General features: G+C 35.6%; 1 protein-coding gene across 2 annotated transcripts in view; it reads right to left on the reverse strand.

Annotated features, from left to right (window-relative positions):
• Nucleotides 1-20,225, reverse strand: part of LOC149782548 (metallophosphoesterase 1-like) — a 42,438-nt gene extending 22,213 nt beyond the window's left edge. For both annotated transcript variants that reach the window (XM_089933980.1, XM_089933981.1), the window contains exons 1-6: nucleotides 20,158-20,225; nucleotides 17,218-17,617; nucleotides 14,916-14,986; nucleotides 7,956-8,097; nucleotides 2,182-2,368; nucleotides 57-137 (exon numbers count right to left, since the gene is read on the reverse strand). In XM_089933980.1, the coding sequence (XP_089790106.1) occupies nucleotides 57-137; nucleotides 2,182-2,368; nucleotides 7,956-8,097; nucleotides 14,916-14,986; nucleotides 17,218-17,495 (759 nt within the window). In that variant the 5' untranslated portion in view covers nucleotides 17,496-17,617; nucleotides 20,158-20,225. The remainder of the gene's footprint in view (nucleotides 1-56; nucleotides 138-2,181; nucleotides 2,369-7,955; nucleotides 8,098-14,915; nucleotides 14,987-17,217; nucleotides 17,618-20,157) is intronic.
• Nucleotides 20,226-22,175: the final 1,950 nt, after the last annotated feature.

Raw genomic sequence — 22,175 nt, forward strand, 5'->3', positions numbered from 1 at the left:
CCACCATGCTGATAATAGTGACATTATTCAAAACGTAGAGCACATCTTTTATGTACCTGAATTAAAATAGGTCTTGAATATCTAAATGTTTCCACTGTATCACAGATATCAGCTACTCTCTTCTTTTCTGCCCATCCCTGAAAGTATATTGTTAAGCTCAAAAACAAATGCATCTAGAAATATATTACTGCAAAAACAAAGATAAGGGTTCTATGAAACTAGGAGTCTCAACAACAAGTGGTATTTACATGTAGATGGAATTTATCCAATTCAAAACTGTATATACACAATGAAGAGAAAAAAAAAAACAACCTAAAAACATTCAAAACCTGTTCTCACAGAAATGTATATGTTAATCAAAAAATTTGGACATGGAATCTAAATGAATAAAACCCTTCAAGACCTGAACCTAGATTGACGCCAATTATTACCTTATTCCTACTGAAAAATTATGGATCCGTCTGACAAAATAACGGCCAGTCAATGATGTTGGATGAGAAAGACCAGGATATAACCTACATTAGCAAGCATTTGCTTTCCACCTACAATGGCTTAGGAGTTTGAAACTTTTACCACAAAAAACAATAGGCAGCTATCCATGTAGACCATTTCATTAAATGAATATTGCCCATTACCTCTCTGGTTGGTATCAAAAAGGATAACATGTCAAATGTACATGTCTTTGAGCAATGAAAAGACTAAAAACTAGTTTTGATAATGTGGGTCGGAAATGGTTTGATTTTCAATTTCATTATAATTGTATAAACCTTCTTTTGACAGGGTCTAATTATTATTCTGTGAAACTGATAACAAGACAAAGGCCTGCCAAAAGCTGATAAAGGTAAAAAAAAGTGAACCCTTACTGGTAAGACCCATTTTGTGCTACATTTCCTTTTGTTGCTCTTGATGAAACCTGTCAGAAATCCAAGTAGATAGCTAAATCATCTTAAATTAAACATGTGTGTAAATGAAGAAATCAGATGTCCCTAAAGTACCAATATAAGGTTTCCAACTATTTTGCCCTTTTTTAGAGCTAGACCAGTGTCCGAAATTCAAGCTGACTTAAAAGTACTCTAAAACCAAAAATGAATAAGTCAAACCAGAAGTCCTCACATTTAAATCCAGCTTTTAAGATTAAACCAAATATACTCATCTGATAAAACCAGACTGAACAAACTTGAAAGTCATTCATGGAACATGGATGCCACACCACAGTACATGAATTGACTAAAATGCAGAACTTCATCACAGCATGACATATGAATGAATGTAAAGTTGGGCTTAGAAAAAAATTATTATAAAAGTATTACGATGGATAAATTAGATAAGGTATATGTACTTTTAATAGAAATAAAGATATAAAGATATACTTCTTGTTTTATTAGATAAAGATCCAAAATCAATATCAATTGATTTACTAGGAATTAGCAAACTAGTGAACAAATTATGTAACAAAAAAGCACTCTAACAAAACAGGCAATACATAATATTATGTTGATTTTCTGCATTAGTTTATTCACTTACATTCAGCCAAATCCTCATATGATTTCATGGCCAATAAGGGAACAAACTCCTACATACATAAAGTACAACTACTTGAAAGCCTCAGTATAATGAATCACTTATAGCATGGCTAATAAGGGAACAAACTCCTACATACATAAAGTACAACTACTTGAAAGCCTCAGTATAATGAATCACTTATAGCAACCTTGCACTTTTGTTGTCAAGCAAAAAAAAAAAACTTGGATGTGTCAGGTGGACTGACATTCCCATTAAGGTGGAAAACAAAAATAAAATCAAACAGCATGAAGTTAGTTATCATGGACACAACTCTATAAAAAAGGTAACATATATGTTTCCAGAATGTATATTTAAGTTATGAAATATAATATTTCTTGAAAGTAACTTTTGAATTTGTTTAAATAGATCAATACTTAAGTTTTTACATGTACAATGACATAATATTCCAAATTGTCTTTAAATCAGTACTTAAGTTTTAATATACACAAATTTACCTCAAGGTAACTGGAAATTAATTACATCTTTTTGTTCATCCTGTGTTTTACTTCCTTTCTTTCTATTATAGATGCAAAGTATGCTTCCACTCACTTGTTCAATTTATGATATTTCTAGACCACATACAGAAATGGTTGACCAAAAAAGTAATTTGTACTTAACCTTGGCACATTTGAGCTGCCATTTTATATCTGTTAATTTATTCATAGCCTCTGAACAGAATATGCATCCATCTCCCTCCATGGCCATGCTGTTCAACATCACAAAAATGTTTTCCTTGATTTGCAACATTCTGACTGGGGGTGCATCAAAAGCCTTCCTAAATCTATCATGTGTTTTCTCAGATATCCTGAAAAGGAAATGACATAAATCCAGGTTAAACAGATGCATTAATAGAATGAAATGTTGAGGTTGACTTTCTCTTTAATAGTATGAAACCTGCTTTAGTGTCCAACTTTTTATTTATAATACCTATGTATAAATGTATAAAAGCATGTTTCTAAATATCACAGGGATCATATAAACTTGTTTATAAGTCAGGTCCTAACTACAAACAACAAAGACTCTGATCAGTCATTGCACAATGCACCAGCAGATCAGATTTTGTTGATTTCTGGTTCTTTCCCCACCATATTTGCTGCCATGTATCAACTATCATATGCTTAAAAATGGCATTAAACCCCCAAAAAGCAAATGAACCTATGCTGCTTGTTCTACTGCTTACTCCTAACAAACTGCATAGACCCAGCCAAAAATGAGGTTCTCCCATTTTCTGAGATGGGACATTGTGCTTGTTGTAAAAAATAAAGTTTTGGCCACCATTCAAAAAACAGTACATTTGTAATGGCCTCATCAAAACTATATCCGCTGTCATGCTGAGTAAAACCTATAAGCACAGGATTCTAAGGGTAAGAGATGGTTCATTGTAAGAACTGAAGCCCCACTGAAATGATTTAGAAAGCCTATTCCTGTACGAGACATATTCTGAACGGGGAATGAATTGTCTGGCTGAAATAATTCTTCCAAGAATTGAACCAGGGTTGTGAATTATCGGCACTAAGATACAGTGGCTATATGGGTCTAGTACTGAAAAGAGAACATGTGATTACAATGCAGAAGCCCATGTTATGATGCCAGGAGGGATGAGGGAAATTAGATCCTTGTCACTCATAATGTGATGGCCATACATGATACCCATGGCAAAGTTCAGTTTTGATTAATCTGAGTCATTGTTTCCTTTTTGGGGGCCAGGTTCATAACACTTACCGGTAAATTGTCTATCTGCTACCATGGGTCATAAAAGCAACTTGTATGTCTCAGTGAACTGGATGTCTTTTCTGTCAGGATATGTATTGATATGCCAAAACGGAATATGTGATATTAGTCCCCTTAGGCAAATTTCAAAGCTAGATTGGGTTTGGAGAGAAACTGGGATGGAATGATCATTTTTTTCTTTTCTTTTATCAAAATGAACTGCAGCATTTAACTTGTTTTGTATCTGTAGCTTTTATTTCCACCAAGATGAGCCCATATTAACTATACAATGTGACACAACCAGCCATGGAGTGAACTGAGTGCATTGTGGCACTATGGGTAGACTCAGCCTTAAAAGTGCCAGCGCACTCAAGTTAGGATGGCATTCAGGATGTTGATCAACCTAAGTGGACCCATAATTCAACATAATATGCAGGAATGGCTTTGTTAATGATTTTCCATAGTCAGGTTCAGTTGACAGAGCCTAACTGTGATGGAACACGGCCACTGTATCCTCCATAACTTTATCACATTCATTATGTTGGAGTGGGTTATAGGATATGTACTCTACAAAACCAATCTCAATTTGCACCGTGCATTACAGCATCTGAGGTGCTTACTGAAGAGGACTTCACAATTCCCACAGCTGCTATGTGTCTATAATGTTTTCCAAGTCAGCCACTTGACCTGACAATGACATTGAATGTCAGTTGGTCTTTGTTGATTAGCATGTCAACAGATAATGAAACTGTGTAACAAGGAGGAAGAGAATGAAACTCTGATGGCAACAAGCGAAAGACTTATGGTCAGAAGGCAAAGTCTTCTGCCAGTGAGATCTAGCCATGACAATGGAGATTTAAGCTTGCATCATCATCATCACGAGTGTATGCTAATGCAGTGCAATCAGAGATGAATCTGGCAAAGACTGCCTAAAAAGGCAGCCCACCATGTTCACAGAAGTCTTAATTGGGATATGATCATTCAGCGCAAGTTCCCTTTGAGTGGCAAAGGCATGATATTGCACATAATTTATATCCTGTGTGTAATGAGGCATTGAGTGACCTGAAGCTGATCCAAGAGAGTGCCCTGTAGTGTTGAGTATACAAAAAAACCTTCAACTTATGGCTTACATAGTAAGATCAACTGTGGTAGTGACCTGTTGTGATCGGAGATGAATGGCAGAGGCTGGGTTTGACAGAACAGTACCATTTTATTTTGCATAACATGCCATTATTTGTGTTAAGACAGGTTGGGGGATATCTGCTCCATAAAATTGGTTCAAACAGCTGTTGTGTTAGATAATATTTAAGTAGGCTTACTTTGATCTCGATTTCACACTAATGCAGTCGATAAGACCCTCCATCTTGTCTTACAACGTACGATCAACTGTGTAGGTGAGATACGCAACTTCCTTACAGTCACTGAGTAAAGGTTCTCTTTGACTGGCAAAGACTAAAGAACAAAGTGAAGTGACATGCTTCAGATATTGAGGCACTAAGATACAGATTGGCAACCAGAGCAAACTATACATGTTGTCAGTCCCATGTTTCCGATGTTTACAAAGCTTACAATTGGTCTTGCCATGGTCTAAATCTGTAAGACAAAATAGAGTACACAATATATACAGGTGTTGCATGGCATGCATCCTACTTTATGAACTCAGTGTATGTGCATTCTATAACAATTTAACTGTACAAGGATGCACATGGCAGCCAATACAGGTCGAGCATTGGAATGTTGCTATTAATATTTACAAAGTGAACACTAAAATATCAATTCTAACAAAAGTTACTTGTAGGAAAGGTCAATTGACTGCCTATACAGGTAAAATCACCAATGCAGCACTTATAGTGACTATGTTGTTGTTGTTGTTGTGGGTTTAACGCCATTTTTCAGCACACGATAGGCTGTACATGGCGGCCAGTATTAATGGTGGAGGAAGAACCCGGGAAAACCCCTGAAAGAACCACCAACCCTCAAGAAGCTACTGGAAAACTTTCCCACATACCCACATTGGCCGAATCCGAGACTCGAACCAGAGTGGAAACTATACAGCAATATAACTGTTTTCTATGGCGCACACAATACATGCACATGAAAATGCACTGAAGAATCACTACTGATACTTTCAAAGTGGGTGCTATAATATGAAATGTGAGATAATGTTACCTGAACAAAAGGCCAAATGACAGCATATACAAGCAAAATCTGTAAAGTGTCACATGTATAACTATGAAATGGGCACTGAGACTAGATCAGTACAGAAAACTTTCCTGTATGTGTCTGACCATAATGGAAATTATGCAGCAATATTATGTGAGTCTTCTATATCACACACAAGGCATCCATATATTTAAATCAAGCTATAGCAATGTGATGATATGCCCTCACAACTTGTGCAGGAACACAACAAAGAGGTCAAAGTGTGTGAGGACAGCAAAGTGATGGTATTAAAAGACAGAACTTTGTCCTCAAAGAAAGAAAGAAAAACTGGAGCTTTGTTTTAATGTAGAAAACTTCTAGGATACTTGTATGTGGATTGTGAGGTGTCTGTGTGTGTAGAGAGCATGCTACTCTGAACAAACAGCAGTAGTAACTGAAGTATTCTCTGCATTTGAACCTGTATTAAATGGGAAAAGTCTAACTGACACCTAGGCTGGCAGATAACTATTACCCTTTTGATAAAATGTTTTAGACTGAGAGGACTGGATTTGTCAGTAGTAGTTGTCCTAAGGTATGATAATCAGGTAACATATTTGATGAAGAAAAAAGGTAACAGTAAAATGTGTTAACATTTGGTAAATGGGATATAATATAAAAGATAAAAGTAAAAAGCACATTCCCTCATTGTGCCCTAGATATGCTCTGATGGTACATAATCGTTAAGTTTCTTGTGATCACATAAAAGACTGATCTCTCACATGGTGGAAGTTGACAGACTTGACCAATAAGTCTTCTGCTGTCAGTGGACACTGACATGGTATGTACTCTGGACAAGATCCACTCTTCTGGAGTGTTTCAATGGTTTGGATTTTTTGTAATTTATAAACTTCATATAAATTAAGTTCAGTACCTTAAATAAAATATACATTGATCCCCCTCGTATACGGCCACCCCTTCTGCACTGGGAAAGTGGTCTTATAAGACAGATGGCCTATCCAGAGGTGGACTTTATTTGTGAGATGTGTGTGTATATGTGTATATAGTAGGAAAGCTACATATAACTTAAAGTAGTTAATATCTTCATTTAAAAGTAGAATTAATTATTTTAATGTTCTTCTTGTTTTATTAACAGAGTTATTTCAAGGTAAAATAAATTAATAGTTCTTATACTTAGGCATAGAGTGTGAGGGGGATATTGTTGGCATGTGCATTACAAAGCCATTCAGAAACATTATTTAAATCTTGGTACATACGCTGTTTCAGATTTAAAATAATTCTCTTTCCATTTACTCCATTTTCTCACTGCTACAGAATATTCTCCTTATCTTTTGCGATCTTTTTTTTTAGAATCTTGCCAACAAAAAAAATCTTTTGGCAAGAGAACTCTTCCTATTGTCATCAAGTCGAATAACTTTTCCTTTCCTTCTAAAGTATTTATTCTTCGTTTACGTAATGACATGTTAAAGTCTTGTAATTATTTATCTCTGGTGCTAATTGTACGGTACTGCAATATAATTTTGCAGACAAACTTTCATAAACGAAACACCTTGATATAAATGAAGTGATACAAGTACTGTGACATGATTTTTCAATCTTTGTCTGGTACCCTGTTTTGTTCAAGGTTAATTTTTCTGTGTGTGTGTGTGTTAATCCACAAAATCTATTTTTAGCCCATCTGATCATTTTATGATCTTGACAATTACGTCGGTCATAAGCATCAATTTTTAAAAAAATCCTCTATGTTAAGCCCAAAGCTCGATCAAAACATTACTGACCTCAATTCCGGCAAACATCGATGTTAATGACATAATAACCTTAGCAGTACATGTACTTTAGCCAACACTTCTTTCCGTAACAAAAACCTGACATCTGGAAAAAGACATTGGGAAAGATAATCAAATTACTTCTGGACACATATTAATTAAAAAACATGGCCGCTTGAGAGGGGGAAATTTTACATTTGCGTACTATGTTGGCCGCTGGTGGTGTTAGAGTGGTGGCCTTTCTTGGGGGGAATTTCTGGACACAAACTCGTCAGTGCCAAGGGATTCTGGCCGCAAAAAGTGGGTGGCCCCTGGTGGGGGGGGGGGTGTTCATGAGGTGAACCACTGTATCTGTTAATATATTACAAGATAACTAATTTTGGATAAAGTATTCATAAATTTAAAGCATAAATACACAATGTATTTATTCATTATTTCAAGTGTAAATTAATCTATATTTTTTTTCTTCTAGAGCTTTGAAATTTACCAGCAGATTTTTAGATCTGAGCCACAAATAGAAAGAAGCATTTGAGGATAAGACTCAAGTCCAAGTCAGGATAAAGTACTCCATATGACATAAAATAATTTATGACAGACTCTACAAGCAAAAGTGATGTTAACTGCAAATGAGTGCTGACACCAGATAGTTGAGCAGGTCATCATTACTCTGGAATCTGCAGCCCATGGACCAAAGTTTATAATAGTTTCTATTAGATTGAAAACGGTCCATAAACAAATACCTCATTCAAAACTTACAAGTAATGGAAACCGATGTCATGATTTCCAACAACTATATGTGTTTTTGTGTCGATAGGTGTCCTGAACATCCGCTGAAATCTCTGCACATGATAGTTGAATTCGCTGTCAGAGCACCATTTACCCTCATCCAGCAGGTCTCCTAGAACAGAAGATTTTAAATGTCTTCATTTAGTATATGTGCAATGTGTTTAACTAGAAATGTGTCCAAAGTGTACTGATGTCCCTGCCAATATGATGCAACTGAAACAAAAAACGTTTGAAGTAAAACATGAGCAAGAACTCCATAAACGTTTCTAACAAATGACAGAAACTGAAATTGATATGTCTTTTTAGCATAATGCCTCTAACAAAACAAAATTTGAATCTAACAGATGTTTCAAAATTAACAGCAGATAAATTGAAAAAGAGTGAGAAGTTTTTAAATCAAACCTTCCAAAATAATGAAAATGGAATTATACCCAGGTGATTCTAAAGTAAAGCACACACACAAATTTAGTTCTAATCCAAAAAGCTATTCCAAACTTATTTATCAGGAACAAAAAAAATTGGGATGAACATTGCATTATGGGATGTGATGGATGATATGGGTATTGTTCTTGTTCTAGGGTGTAACGCCATTTTTCAGCACAGGATAGGCTATACATGGCGGCCAGTATAATTGGTGGAGGAAGAACCCTGGAAAACCCAGGGAAGAACCACCGACCCACGAGAAGCTACTGGCAGGCTTTCCCACGTACCCACGCTAGCTGAGCCTTGGACTCGAACCCACACAGACAGAGATGATATGGCAGTGATCCGGAACGGTGCATGCTTTAGACCACTCTGGGGCCCTGATATGGGTATTAGTATCAGATATGATGGGTGATATGGGTATTAGTATGGGATGTCATGTATGATATGGGTAACAGTATGGGATGTGATAAATGATATGGGTATTAGTAATGGATGGGATGGTAGATATGGTTACTAGTATGGGATGTCATGTATGATATGGGTAACAGTATGGGATGTGATAGATGATATGGGTATTAGTAATGGATGGGATGGTAGATATGGTTACTATTATGGGATGTCATGTATGATATGGGTAACAGTATGGGATGTCCTGTATGACATGGGTAACAGTATGGGATGTCATGTATGATATGGGTAACAGTATGGGATGTGATAGATGATATGGGTATTAGTAATGGATGGGATGGTAGATATGGTTACTATTATGGGATGTCATGTATGATATGGGTAACAGTATGGGATGGATGATATGGGTAATAGTATGAGATGTGATGGATGATATGGGTAACAATATTTGATGTGATGGATGATATGGATATTAGTATTGGATGTGATAGATGATATTGGCAACAGTATGGGATGCAATAGATGGTATTGGTAACAATATGGGTATGATGGATGATATGGGTAACCATATTTGATGATATGGGTATTAGCACGGAATGTGATAGATCATATCGGAAACAGTATTTGATGTGATTGATGATATGGGTATTAGTATGGGATGGATGGATTATATGGGTACTAGTACTGGATGTGATAGATGATATTGGTAATAGTATGGGGTGTGATGGCTGATATGGGTAACAGTATTTAATGTGATGGATGAGTACAGTGTGACCCGCTACATCACGCTTCATTATAACATGAATTCAGATATAACACAGTCATGGCATGGCTCACAAAATTTTATATACGTGTATTTTTTCTCACACACAAAAAACATTCTTTCTTGAAAGTAAAAAAGTACAAAATTTATATCATTTTAGGGAAGAGATCGAGGATGAATAATACAAGATGATCGTGGCGTGGCCCCTAAAATTATATATACATTTTACTCATACAGTATGAAAACGATGTGTAAAACATTTATTCTGAGATCACGTAGGCTTTGCCAATGTAGTAAATTGCAATTTTATCTTCCTCATTGGCAGCAAAATATACCATCTGGCGACTTTTTTTATTTCTGAGAAATTCAGAGGCCCCACGAAAGGAAGCTGCAAACTTGATATAAAATGCCCTGTAATTTATCTGTTGTTACATAAACAACTTCTCTGTCCATACTGACAAATCATCTTAATAGTGCATTGTTATATCATAATCTGCTTATGTTGACATTGAGCATGAGTACTGTATGTTGTGAGATATCCGCTTTTTTCTGGTAACAGAGATCAACTGAATGAGGCATTATCTCGTAATCTATCTTTCATTGGATTTTTGGCCGCTCGCTAGTAATTAATATATTTACGTAGACTGACATTTGTACGTGGATGGTAAGTAAGATTCCTCTTCTTTTCACTCAGAATTAAAACCTTCAGAACACTCACATTTTCTTTACTAATCCTTGACATCAGACTAGAACACCTGTGTCTCTATTATCCATTGACCCTCTGTTAAATTTCTGATGCATGCATGGAAGGCAGCATCACTCCGCTACCACAAATGTAAAAAAAAAAAGTAGAACATCTTACTTGTTGGTCTATTCAATAGGCAGGGAGGAACAGTAACTACCATTGACCAAACAATGGCTTTTCTTTATTATAAATGTATCCAGATAAAATAGTTTGCTGAAATTTCAAAGAAAATAGATTCCCTTTGAAGCACCTACTGTTATGAAAACGTACTAAGCAAATGGAAAAAAGACCAGTCTAAATCATGCAACAAAATTATTTGATGTTGCCACAGCAATAAGAAACAGACATTTGTTTGGTTCCCCAAAGCTGTCCTTTAGCAGTGACTTCAATATTGCATGTACATTTCACACAAAAAGCTGACTACAATCTTAAATAAAAACAAATTTTCATCAAAGGAAGTCAGTACCAAACTTTTAAATAAGAGCAATGGAATCTGATGGATTTTTTCATTTTCCAATGTGACTGGAACACGATTCCTGTGTCGTGAAAGTTTCCTTTTTGCATGGATAAGGTTTATGATTATGAACGCTACCAACGGTGGCTTAAAACGCAAACTCACTTTTACCAACTTGGGACATACTGAAAAGTAAATGTGCTTCATCATTTGTTACGTGATTGTACTATGTTTATCCACTTAATTCAACCCTATATGACCTGTGACAAAATTATTGAGTATTTTTAATCTGTGTGTGTGCATATTTTTGATGGAATTACTGTGGATTCAATGTATGTCATGAGATTCTTGGGCGAGTACATGGTGTTGATGGTCTATTCATGCTATATATTAGACAGGTATATATAAACAGTATACATGCATATGTACCAATCTGTGGTTCTCAAAATAAAGTAAAATATATAAGCCTTCTGTTTTCACTACAGGTGTATTTCCCCATTTAATATGCATTGATTTAAGATGGTAACTGTGCCAATGAAGCACATATTTTACCTCCTGCATTTATTACCTCCCTCCCCTGTGCAAATATTTTGGGGTACATGCATCATTTACTTCAGCTAACTGACCTGGTTGCTTATAAACATGGTTCAGTCTATAACATGGTTGGGTTCTATGGCTCCCAACTACCGTGTTATAGCGGGGTCACACTGTATTAGCAAGGGATGTGATGGATTATATGGGTAACAGTGTGGAATATTGTGATGGATGATATGGGTATGTGATGGATGATAAGGGTAACAGTATGGGATGGGATGGGTGATATGTGTATGTGATGGATGATATTGGTAACAATATGGGATGGGATGGATGATAAGAGTAGTTGTTGTTGTGGAGTTTAATGCCATTTTTCAGCACATGATAGGCTATGCATGGTGGCCAGTATTTATGGTAGAGGAAGAACCCAGGAAGCTCCGAAAAGAACCACCAACCCACGAGAAGCTACCAGCAAGCTTTCTCACATACCCACATTGGCCGAATCCTAGACTCGAACCTACGCAGACAGAAGTGAGAATGATAAGAGTAACAGTATGGGATGGGATGAGTGATATGGTCATGTGATGGATGATATGAGTAACAGTATGGAATGGGATGAGTGATATGGGTATGTCATGGATGATATGGTCATGTGATGGATGATATGGGTAACAGTATGGGATGTGATGGATGATACAGGTAACAGTATGGGATGTGATGGATGATACAGGTAACAGTATGGGATGTGTTGGATGATATGGGTAACAGTATGGGATGGGATAGATGATACAGGTAACAGTATGGGATGGGATCCATGATATGGGTAACAGTATGGGATGGGATGGATGATACAGGTAACAGTATGGGATGGGATGGATGATACGGGTAACAGTATGGTCATGGGATGGATGATACAGGTAACAGTATGGGATGGAATGGATGATACAGGTAACAGTATGGGATGGGATGGATGATACACGTAAGAGTATATTCCCTCCCCAAAAGTATGATGGTGGCATCAAAATATATACAGGAATTCACATGGCAAAACCAGCTTAAAATAGGTCTAAACTGATTTGCAAATAAAGATTCCCTTCAACTGACTAACACTTTATGGTCTAACACTCAAACCCAAATTAAGAAAATATAATTAGCAACATTCAAGGTATTCTTCAGACATATCCACACAAAAATCCATTAAAAATAGAAGGCTGAATGAAGAGCTTGACCTTGAAATTACAGACAGTGTATTATCTACTGTTACTGAAACCAGCTTAATATGAAGTCTGGTCAAAACCCATTTGTATGTATAGAAGTTACTGAGTTTATAAGTTCAATGAAAAACAAAATATAAAATGTCACCTCTGACTTGAATTCAAGGTCAATTATATAGATGTGATTTTCAAACGGATTTCAAACAGTGCATCCATATTGGTCACACATGTGCATTTGGTTTTGCAAACACAAGTGTTTTAGTAAAACTCAATGTCTATCAGATCATCTGTTCAAAAGGAGTAGTGATAAGAAGTTTTCAAAATGGCCACTATAGTTGCCATGTTGGATATTTGACCAGAATCATTTTGCATTCAGGACCAACAATGTAATCTGTGTTTTTTGTGAACACTGTATTTTGACACAACAAATGGTTCAGCAAAAGTAGCCATAACACAATTAACCATATAGTTACCAAGGCAGCCATTAAGGAGGTTAGACTAATGTTAGTTTAATAAAAGACTGACTAGATGTTACACCATGTGTTTTACTAAAAAGCCTATACTGACAGTACCTTCCGAGATAAATAGATTTTCAAGCTGGCCACAAAAGCTGCCATTTTGTGAGGTCAGATAGGCACCATTTTTAAGCACAAAGGACCTACATAACCAAATTTAGATCTCTTGGTCTTTCTGCCTCTAAATTCAATCACTGTAACTATCAGCACATTTCCCACCCAGCATTCAAAGTCTTTGAACTTGCTGCCCAGCTATTGCATCCTGTTCTTTTGATGTACTCTTATAATGGCAACATACTCTTCTGGGAATCTGTGAGCCATTGAATTCTGTCACTGTAAATATCAGCAAAGCTAACTGATCAACACCTTTTCCCACTAAGCAGGTGGCTAAAGCATGACTGGTAAGTCTCTGAATTTTGCCAGCTATTGCAGCATGTTCTTTTGATGTACTCTTATAAATAACCCCATGTACATCTCTGTCCTTCTGCTTCTGAATGCAATCATCATAAATATCAGCACATTTTCCCACTCAGCAGCCAGTTAAAGTTTTTGAACTTGCAACCCAGCAATTGCATCATGTTCTTTTGATGTACTCTTATAATGGCAACATGGTCTTCGGAGGGTCTGTCAGCCATTGGATTCTGTCACTGTAAATATCAGCATAGCTAATTGATCAACAAACACATTTTCCCACTCAGCTGGTGGCTATAGTAAGATTGCCAAGTCTTTGAATTTTACCGCCCACCTATTACATGTACACAGAGGACTCCCACTGAAGTGATTTTCTGAATCCAAGATTTTTAAAAAGCTGTGCACAATAATGCATGATTAAGCATTTCCAAGACCTTTATTCCTAACTTTAAAAATGAATTGCCTTCATTACTAAATCATCATCTAAAGATGAACAACAATGTGAATTGGCCATTTTGGGTCATCTAGCGCCTGTATTATAAATGCGTATTTGTAAACCTTCCTTGATTCAAGATTCAAACTTTGACACAATGTTTATTATTGGACCCAATTTGCCAATCAAATTTAGTCTAACAACCATTCAAGCCGAAGAAACCAGATGTCTAAACAGTTACAAAAAATACATGTCATGACAAGCGCACAATATTGCTATCATTTCTAGAAGCATTTTAAGATTGAATGGCTAAATGAAGTTGCATACTGTGCAGAGTACATTTACAACTGCATGACCTGAAATGAATAGTTCTTGTGCATCACTGCTTTCCAAGAACTCAAATTTGTACAAATTTTGCACAAATCACACAATCACACAGCCTGGGAGCATCTCTTCATGCCAATATTGTCATTTATTTTGAAGGAGTATCAATACCAAAATTTTCAAGATGGACATTATAGAAGCCATGTTCAAGTTCAGGTTGACACCAATATTTTAATCTATTGAGAAGGAGAAGTAAGTTATGAAAAGTTAAAGTGGTCAAAGTAATATCATCTTCATTTTATGATCAACTGCATAGCATACAATTTTCTGGTGAAATCCATAAAGGAAGGGTACCAATAAGTTTTTTTGAAAACAGCCACCATGGCAGCTACATTGGAGGTCAAATTGGCAACATTTATTTTTAAGACTAACTACAGTTCATAAAGTCTTTTAGTTAAACATCCTGACAACCATATTTTGATGAAGTCTGAAAAGCTATCACTATATCAAGATCAGTTTTGTTTTTCCTGACCCATATGACCATTTTTCAGTTCCAGGCTTCACTCTCAGCTTTTGGGAACCAAGGGCATTTTATTCCCCCATTTTGAAATCCTATGATGGTGAACCCAGTCTGAGTATATGCTGTTGGTTCATGTGATTCATCTAATTCAAGAAATGTACTGTTTAAGTGTAAGAGTCTCACCAAGAATGAAGACAGCATCTGGATTGTGTATCAACATACTGGCTTGAAAGGATCTCTCCATCTGCCATTCCCTGAAGAAAAAAGTCAGAATCTGACAAGTTTTAATCAGTGCATATCACACTAAACTGTACACAAAGAAACTTTTGCAAAAGATTTAAATATATAATCGATTAGAAATCGAGTCTAACTGCAAACTGCAAAGACCTAAATCTGCAATTGCATAATGCTTCAGCAGATCTGGGTCTCTGCCAATTATTAGGAGTAATTGGTGAAACCAACAATACAGACCTTGATCTGCCTAGACATTATGTGATGGCAGATCATGGTCTGAGATGATTGTAACTGGACTCAAGTTATAAGGAAGTAATACTGCTTTCAGGCATTAAAACCATTTTGTACTAGGTACATAAATTAAGTACAACGCACTCACAAAATAAAACCTTGCAATGTAAAATAATCATGTACTCAAGCAGCAAATGAAAATATTCCTGTACTCAAGCAGCACATGAAAAATACCTGTATTCAAGCAGCACAAGAAATATTCCTGTATTCAAGCAGCACATGAAAATATTCCTGTACTCAAGCCGCACATGAAAATATTCCTGTACTCAAGCAGCATATAAAATATTCCTGTGCTCAAGCAGCACATGAAATATTCCTATACTCAAGCCAATGCCAATGCTGGAGTGACAGCTGACATCACAAACTTGACTTCCAGCCAACCAGAACCAATTCAAGTAAGAATGCAGTTGACATTAACTTACTGACACCACTGAAATATATTTATTTTGAAGGTGATACCTTTATCACTTTAGATTGATAAAGAATGTAAAGCATTTGAAATGCAAATATATCATTCAAATCATAATTATTTATATGTGAAAACTAAATAGGTTTTCTCAACAACCTATTAAAACATAAAAAATGTCAAACTTACTATTCCAGGGCTTAGCCTGTGGCTATGCCTGATGGGGTGGGCCAATGGGCCATCACATTTGTAATAGGGGCATGCAAGACTCTGATATGGTCACTACTTTTCATTCACAACTCATCTAATGGCTACAGAAAATTAGATCATGGGTCAGCGACCTACGGTACACGTGGCACAAGGTGACACATCAAGAGGTTTTGTGTGGCATGCAAAGAGCAGCCAAAAATCTTGAATTTAACTGTTACTTTCTTACTGGTGACACACACTCATTCATTTTGCAATTAATCTGGGAAAAAGGGGCATGATAGTTAGAATAGATTACAGACACCTGGATTCAATCATAAATCCTCATAATGGCAGCATTTTCTTCTGGATTTTCACAGATAAATTGACAGTGGTGATATGTGATATTAGTGACATGTTCCCATTCATTAGTCACATATATATAGATTACAAAGGTTAAAAAGCTGTTGTCATAAGGTGTGCATCCAAGTTATTGCCAGTGATATATATGTTACAATGCAACTAATGCTGCCGATACATATAACAAGTTACAAAGTAGTTAATGTTATCTCATGCAATTAACAAGTTACAATGTAGCTATTACTACTGATACATATAACAAGTTATAATGTAGCTAATGCTGCTGATAAATGTAGCAAGTTACAATGTAGCTAATACTGTTTGATACATAAAACAAGTTATAATGTATTTAATGATGTTGACACAACAAGTTACAATGTTGCAACTGCTGCGGATATATGTACAAGTTACAATGTAGTTAATGTTATCTCATGCAATTAACATGTTACAATGTTGCTATTACTGATACATATAACAAGTTATAATGTAGCTAATGCTACTGATACATGTACAAGTTACAATGTAGCCAAGGCTATTGATACATATAACAAGTTGCAATTTAACTACAGTAACAGTTACTGATACACATAACAAGTTACAATGTAGCCAAGGCTACTGATACATATAACAAGTTGCAATTTAACTACAGTAACAGTTACTGATACACATAACAAGTTACAATGTAGCTGTTGCTACTGATACATCTAACAACTTACACTGTAACTACTGCTACTATTGTACATAACTTACAATGTAGCTGCTGCTACTGATACATGCAAGTCACAATGTAGCTTCATCTATTGATATATCAAACAAGTTACAATGGAGATATTGATACTTATCTCCACATCAGCAGTTACAATGTAGTTAATACATTTACAATGTAGTTAATATACAGTTTCAATGTAATTATTACAGTTACAATGTAGTTAATACAGTTACCATGTAGTTAATACAATAAATGCAAAATTATGCTTTATATTATCACTTGTCTTCTAAATGACTTACCTCCTAAGCTTGTCAAACCAGTGTCCCTCTCTTGACCCCAGTATATGAGTATCTGCAATGAACATGGCCCTCAAGGGAGCTTCTGACCCTTCTGGTTGGGTTGAATCCATTGTAACAAACTGAAGGGAAGGCCATGTACATGATAACAACACCATGTAGTAGTGGAAACACTCACAGTAGAAAAATAGAAATAAAATCAGGACAATTGTTCGAACAAGTTTTCTGGTTTGAATGAAAAACCAGAGTCGAGATGGAAGCTGGCAACAGAAGGTCATCATTTGTAAGTCTTGGAACTCCACTCTTCATCTTCTGGCAAAGATCTATTGGAGGTGCAAAGACCTATGCATGGGTTTTAAATCTGCTTCCATTTTGTTAATTTCCAACATGAGGTGTGCTTTACCTGAAACATATACTGTAAGTACAATATTTCAAGTCAGATTTCTCAACAATACCTTAAATTTGATTTGGTCAAGAGTTTGTTTTCATTAACAGTGCTTTAAAATTAGCAGTCAAAAAGACAGAACAGAATATAATTACACTAATGGCAAGTGTGATATGCCTACATCAGACAGTGATCCTTTTGACTGTTAGGTGCATAGGGAAACAAACCACAAAAGCTTGACACTGGATAGTCTTTACATTTTACACTGGGGTAGGGTGAGGTCATATAATGAATTATCTTTAGTATATGGATCTAAATTGAGATCAATTACAAATGATCACTGCAGAACTAGTTTAAAACAAATATATTTTTTGCAAAAATGTTTTCTTGCTCTGGTGACATTCTATGAAATTAACTCTCCAAAACCATTAGGTCTGATAATTATATATGTATATATATATATATATATATATATATATATATATATATATATATATATATATACACTACATACATACTCTCTAACTGACACAGAGTACCTAGAATGCATTCTACATTGTTGTAGTTACAAAGAAGCAAATATTTTTTAATTGCCACTTATAGAATCAATAATTTTCTGTAGTTGCTAAAGCTTCATTAGAAACATTTCCAAATTACACTATACCAGGTAAATGCAACCAGTGTAGATGACAGTATATGCATAGACATATTTACAACATAGTGCTCATCTATAAAAACCTAAGTGTTCACTGATATTACAACCACATTTCTGATGAGGCAGGGGAGAAATTAAAACCAAATGTGAATCTATTTGACTTTCAGTATCTTCTCAAGTTTTGAAAACTAAAAAATGTAAGTGTTAGTTCTGGAGGCAGCTTACTAACTACTTTACCTGTTATACCTATATAAGTTAGAATTAATCACAATGTATACATGGTAAGTAATATGGCCAAATTTGCAAGCGTGTGTATGATTTCTTGTTGATCACAACTGTACATTCTCTTAATGAGCACTTCTGTAATGGTTGATCAACAGTTAAAACACACAGTGTTTGAGTTTGTTTCGTTGGCAGTATATAAACACAATGCTATTCATTTTGCCTGGAGATACAGTACTGTAGCTACTCAGTTTGGTTGATGGAGCAATTAAATGTTTTTTAACTACAAACACTAAGCGAATATATCTAAAAAAATTACAGGGTGAAGTCATTTTCACTTTCCTTTAAGTGAAAGGCATTTTTCAGTGACTTAGTCATCCCTTCACTTGGAAGCATGGCCCATTGATTAAAATTTAAAAAAGGATGAAACTAGCAGGTATACCAAATACTTATCCCAGGTTATAGCATTCATTTTTAAAGGTAAACTTAATGAACAAGTAAATTCACATATCCTAAACTCCAACAAATTAATGTGTAATTCTTCCAAGAAATTTAATGTGTGCATGAATAAAAATGAAGAATATAAAGATGACAAAAATTAAGAAATTTGTGATATGCTTCCTATAGTCACTTTAGTGAATAATTATTATCACCATAGGCAAGATTTTAAATCTGTGTCTGTATCTAATCATGCTTTCAATTTCCATGATACGTAAATTTAAAGTAACCTTTCTAAGATTAAAGTCCTTTTTGGAGGGCATTATTACCATGCCCTTTTTCAATTCTGTGGTGAAAATACTAAGCAACATCTTATTTTCAACCAAGATTGAATGCAAAGCAAAAACAATGAAGATACATATTTAAAAAACAAAAATAAAAACATTTTTTAAATAATGATGCATAATAGTTAACAATTTTTTGTTTCATGTTTTGAACAAAAAAAATAGTATCGACAATTCACCTCACTCACCAGCTTTTATAACAAGACCAATCCATTATTGTTATATTCACATCAAATACATTCATGTCGATTTCTAGACAATTATTGCAACATGAATATGAACATAACAAATAATAAGGTAGTAAAGGTGTTTTTGTAATGCACACAGCTTTCATTGTGACAATGCATCTGGTGATATTCAATCTGATTTGTACTGGAGCACACCTTTAGGTTGACCTGGTCCAACAATTTGCCATATATTACTCAAGGTGTGCAAATAATGGCCTTCTAAAGAAATATAAATCGATAAGGACTGCACTAAAGTGAATAATAGCAATTTAATGGTAAGTGTAATCAAATTCTAAAAACTGACAACCATTACTGAAATAGTCTAAACTGAACGCCTAACTGACCCGTGTAAATTCTACTTTAAATAAAATCCACATTAATGCCCATCTTAATTTTTATCAAATTCCAATAATATGCTACAACTATGACTGTACCATCTGCTAATAAATACATACATTTTACTCTCAAAATCATGAGTCAGTGCGTGTCCTAGTCCTGTAATTTAAGATGTACCAGTAGACTAGGAAGAGGGGGGTGCAAAGCTTATAAGTTAGTGTTCGACTGTGTCTGACCTACGAAGAACCCTTAATGAAGATTATGGAACTTCTCAACTGATTCTTTCTGTTAATACAGATTTTCTGACAAAACATAAGGATTAAAATGATGTTTTACGTGCAAGTTCAGCAAGTTCTGAATTCCGTGACACCGGGCGCCGCCATTAATCCCGTATACTGGACGAGTCTAAACTGAATGTCTATTAGAAGGATAAGCACGGAATAATTAGGATCCAAACATCGATTACGGTCAACATTAGAAATATAATATCTGTGTCACAGATAATAATAATAGTAATAATAATAATAATAATGAGGACTTTGTTTAGCGCCTAATCTTTAGAAGCTCTAAGCACTTTACAACATTAGACAACACCTATAAGATAAGAAACATAATAATATTATTACAAAAGCAAACAACATGAAATTAGAAAAACACTAAAAAATAAAAAATAAAAACATGCTGAGAATATTTCAGGTAGGAAACATTATTAGGTCTTTAAGTTTGTTCTTGCAGTCGAAATAAGTGAGTTTTGAGAGCCCTCTTGAATGTGATCACTGTGTCTTTGTGTCTAAGTTCACTGGGTAATTCATTCCACGTTTCTGGGCCCTGGTGTGCAAAAGAACGCTGTCCATATGACTTTGTTTTCATAGTGGGAATAATGAGTATACGATTGTCAGAAGAGGAGTGTAAGTGTCTTGCTAGTGTGTACACATGGGTGAGGTCAGATAGGTATGTTGGACTAGAGTCCGACAGTGAAACGTAGCACAGAGAACAAATTTTGTGTTTGATTCTGGATCGAATGGATAGCCATTGTAGGGTACAGAGCAGTGGGGAGGAGTGCTCTGATCGTGGTACTCTAAGTATGATCCGAGCAGCTGTGTTTTGAACTTTTTGAAGTTTCTGGAGTAGATATTGAGATGAACCAGACAAAACTGAGTTACAATAGTCCAGTCTTGAATGTACTAATGAACACACAAGTGTTTTAGTGGCATCAGCTGAAAGATATTTGCGAATTGAGCTGATGCGTCTCAGCTCAAGATATGCAGCCTTGCATATGTTCATGACATGTTGGTACAATGTGAGAGTACTGTCCAGAGTAATACCTAGGTTTCGTACTGATTGTGTGAATTTATTGTTGGCGTTCCTGATATTTATTGTTTGAGGTAAAGGATGTGAATGAGAAAGTCTTTGTGTTGTGATCAGAATGGCCTTAGTTTTATCATCATTCATCTGCAGCTTGTTACATGTCATCCATGATTTCACATCAGAAATGCACCTCTCTACACCTTGGATGGTAGCATCAACTTCAGTTGGGTGGCTAGATTTGTATATTTGGGTGTCGTCAGCGTACAGTTGGTGAGACACTGGATGATCTACGACACTTGAGAGCGGTTGAGTGTACAGAATGAAGAGAACGGGTCCAAGAACAGACCCCTGTGGAACACCACAACATAGATCAACTGGGCTGGAGTGTATTCCATTTGCAGATACAATTGTGTCCTGTTGACCAAGTAGGACTTGAGCCACAGTACGGCTGTATCATGAATGCCAAATACATGCTGGAGACGGTGAAGTAAATTTTAATTTTCAACAGTAATTATATGAAAGTATTGGAGACTATGGTAATTAGCATTAGCCCATAGGTTTACATTGGTATGACGGTATGGGAACAAACTGGAAATCCAATCTTAAAATTGTCCATACATTAACATGGGAATGGTATTATGAGGACAAAAGTATTTATCGGGACAAAGGTGTTTATAGGGACGAAAGTATTTATGGGGACAAACATGTTTATGGGAACAAAGGTTTTACAGGGACGAATGGTTGAAATTTTTATGTGGAAATGGTAATGTTAATTTTTTTAATAAAAATCTTCTATAATCAAGCACCATTATTATTATCAAAGCAAACTCCTTTACTATCCAAATCACAAACCACATTATCCAGCACCCTTTCAGTGTCCATGCACACACCTGCTATTATCGAAGAAACGAGTAGGATCGTTTACACACACACACACACACACACACACACACACACACACACACACACACACAAACACACACACAAACACACCATCAACACATAAGCAGCAGAAAATTAATCTATACTCGTGTAAGCGTCACAGT

Source organism: Sinohyriopsis cumingii, chromosome 15 (assembly GCF_028554795.1).
Source record: "Sinohyriopsis cumingii isolate HCF-2022 chromosome 15, ASM2855479v2, whole genome shotgun sequence".
Classification (NCBI taxonomy): Eukaryota; Metazoa; Mollusca; class Bivalvia; order Unionida; family Unionidae; genus Sinohyriopsis; species Sinohyriopsis cumingii.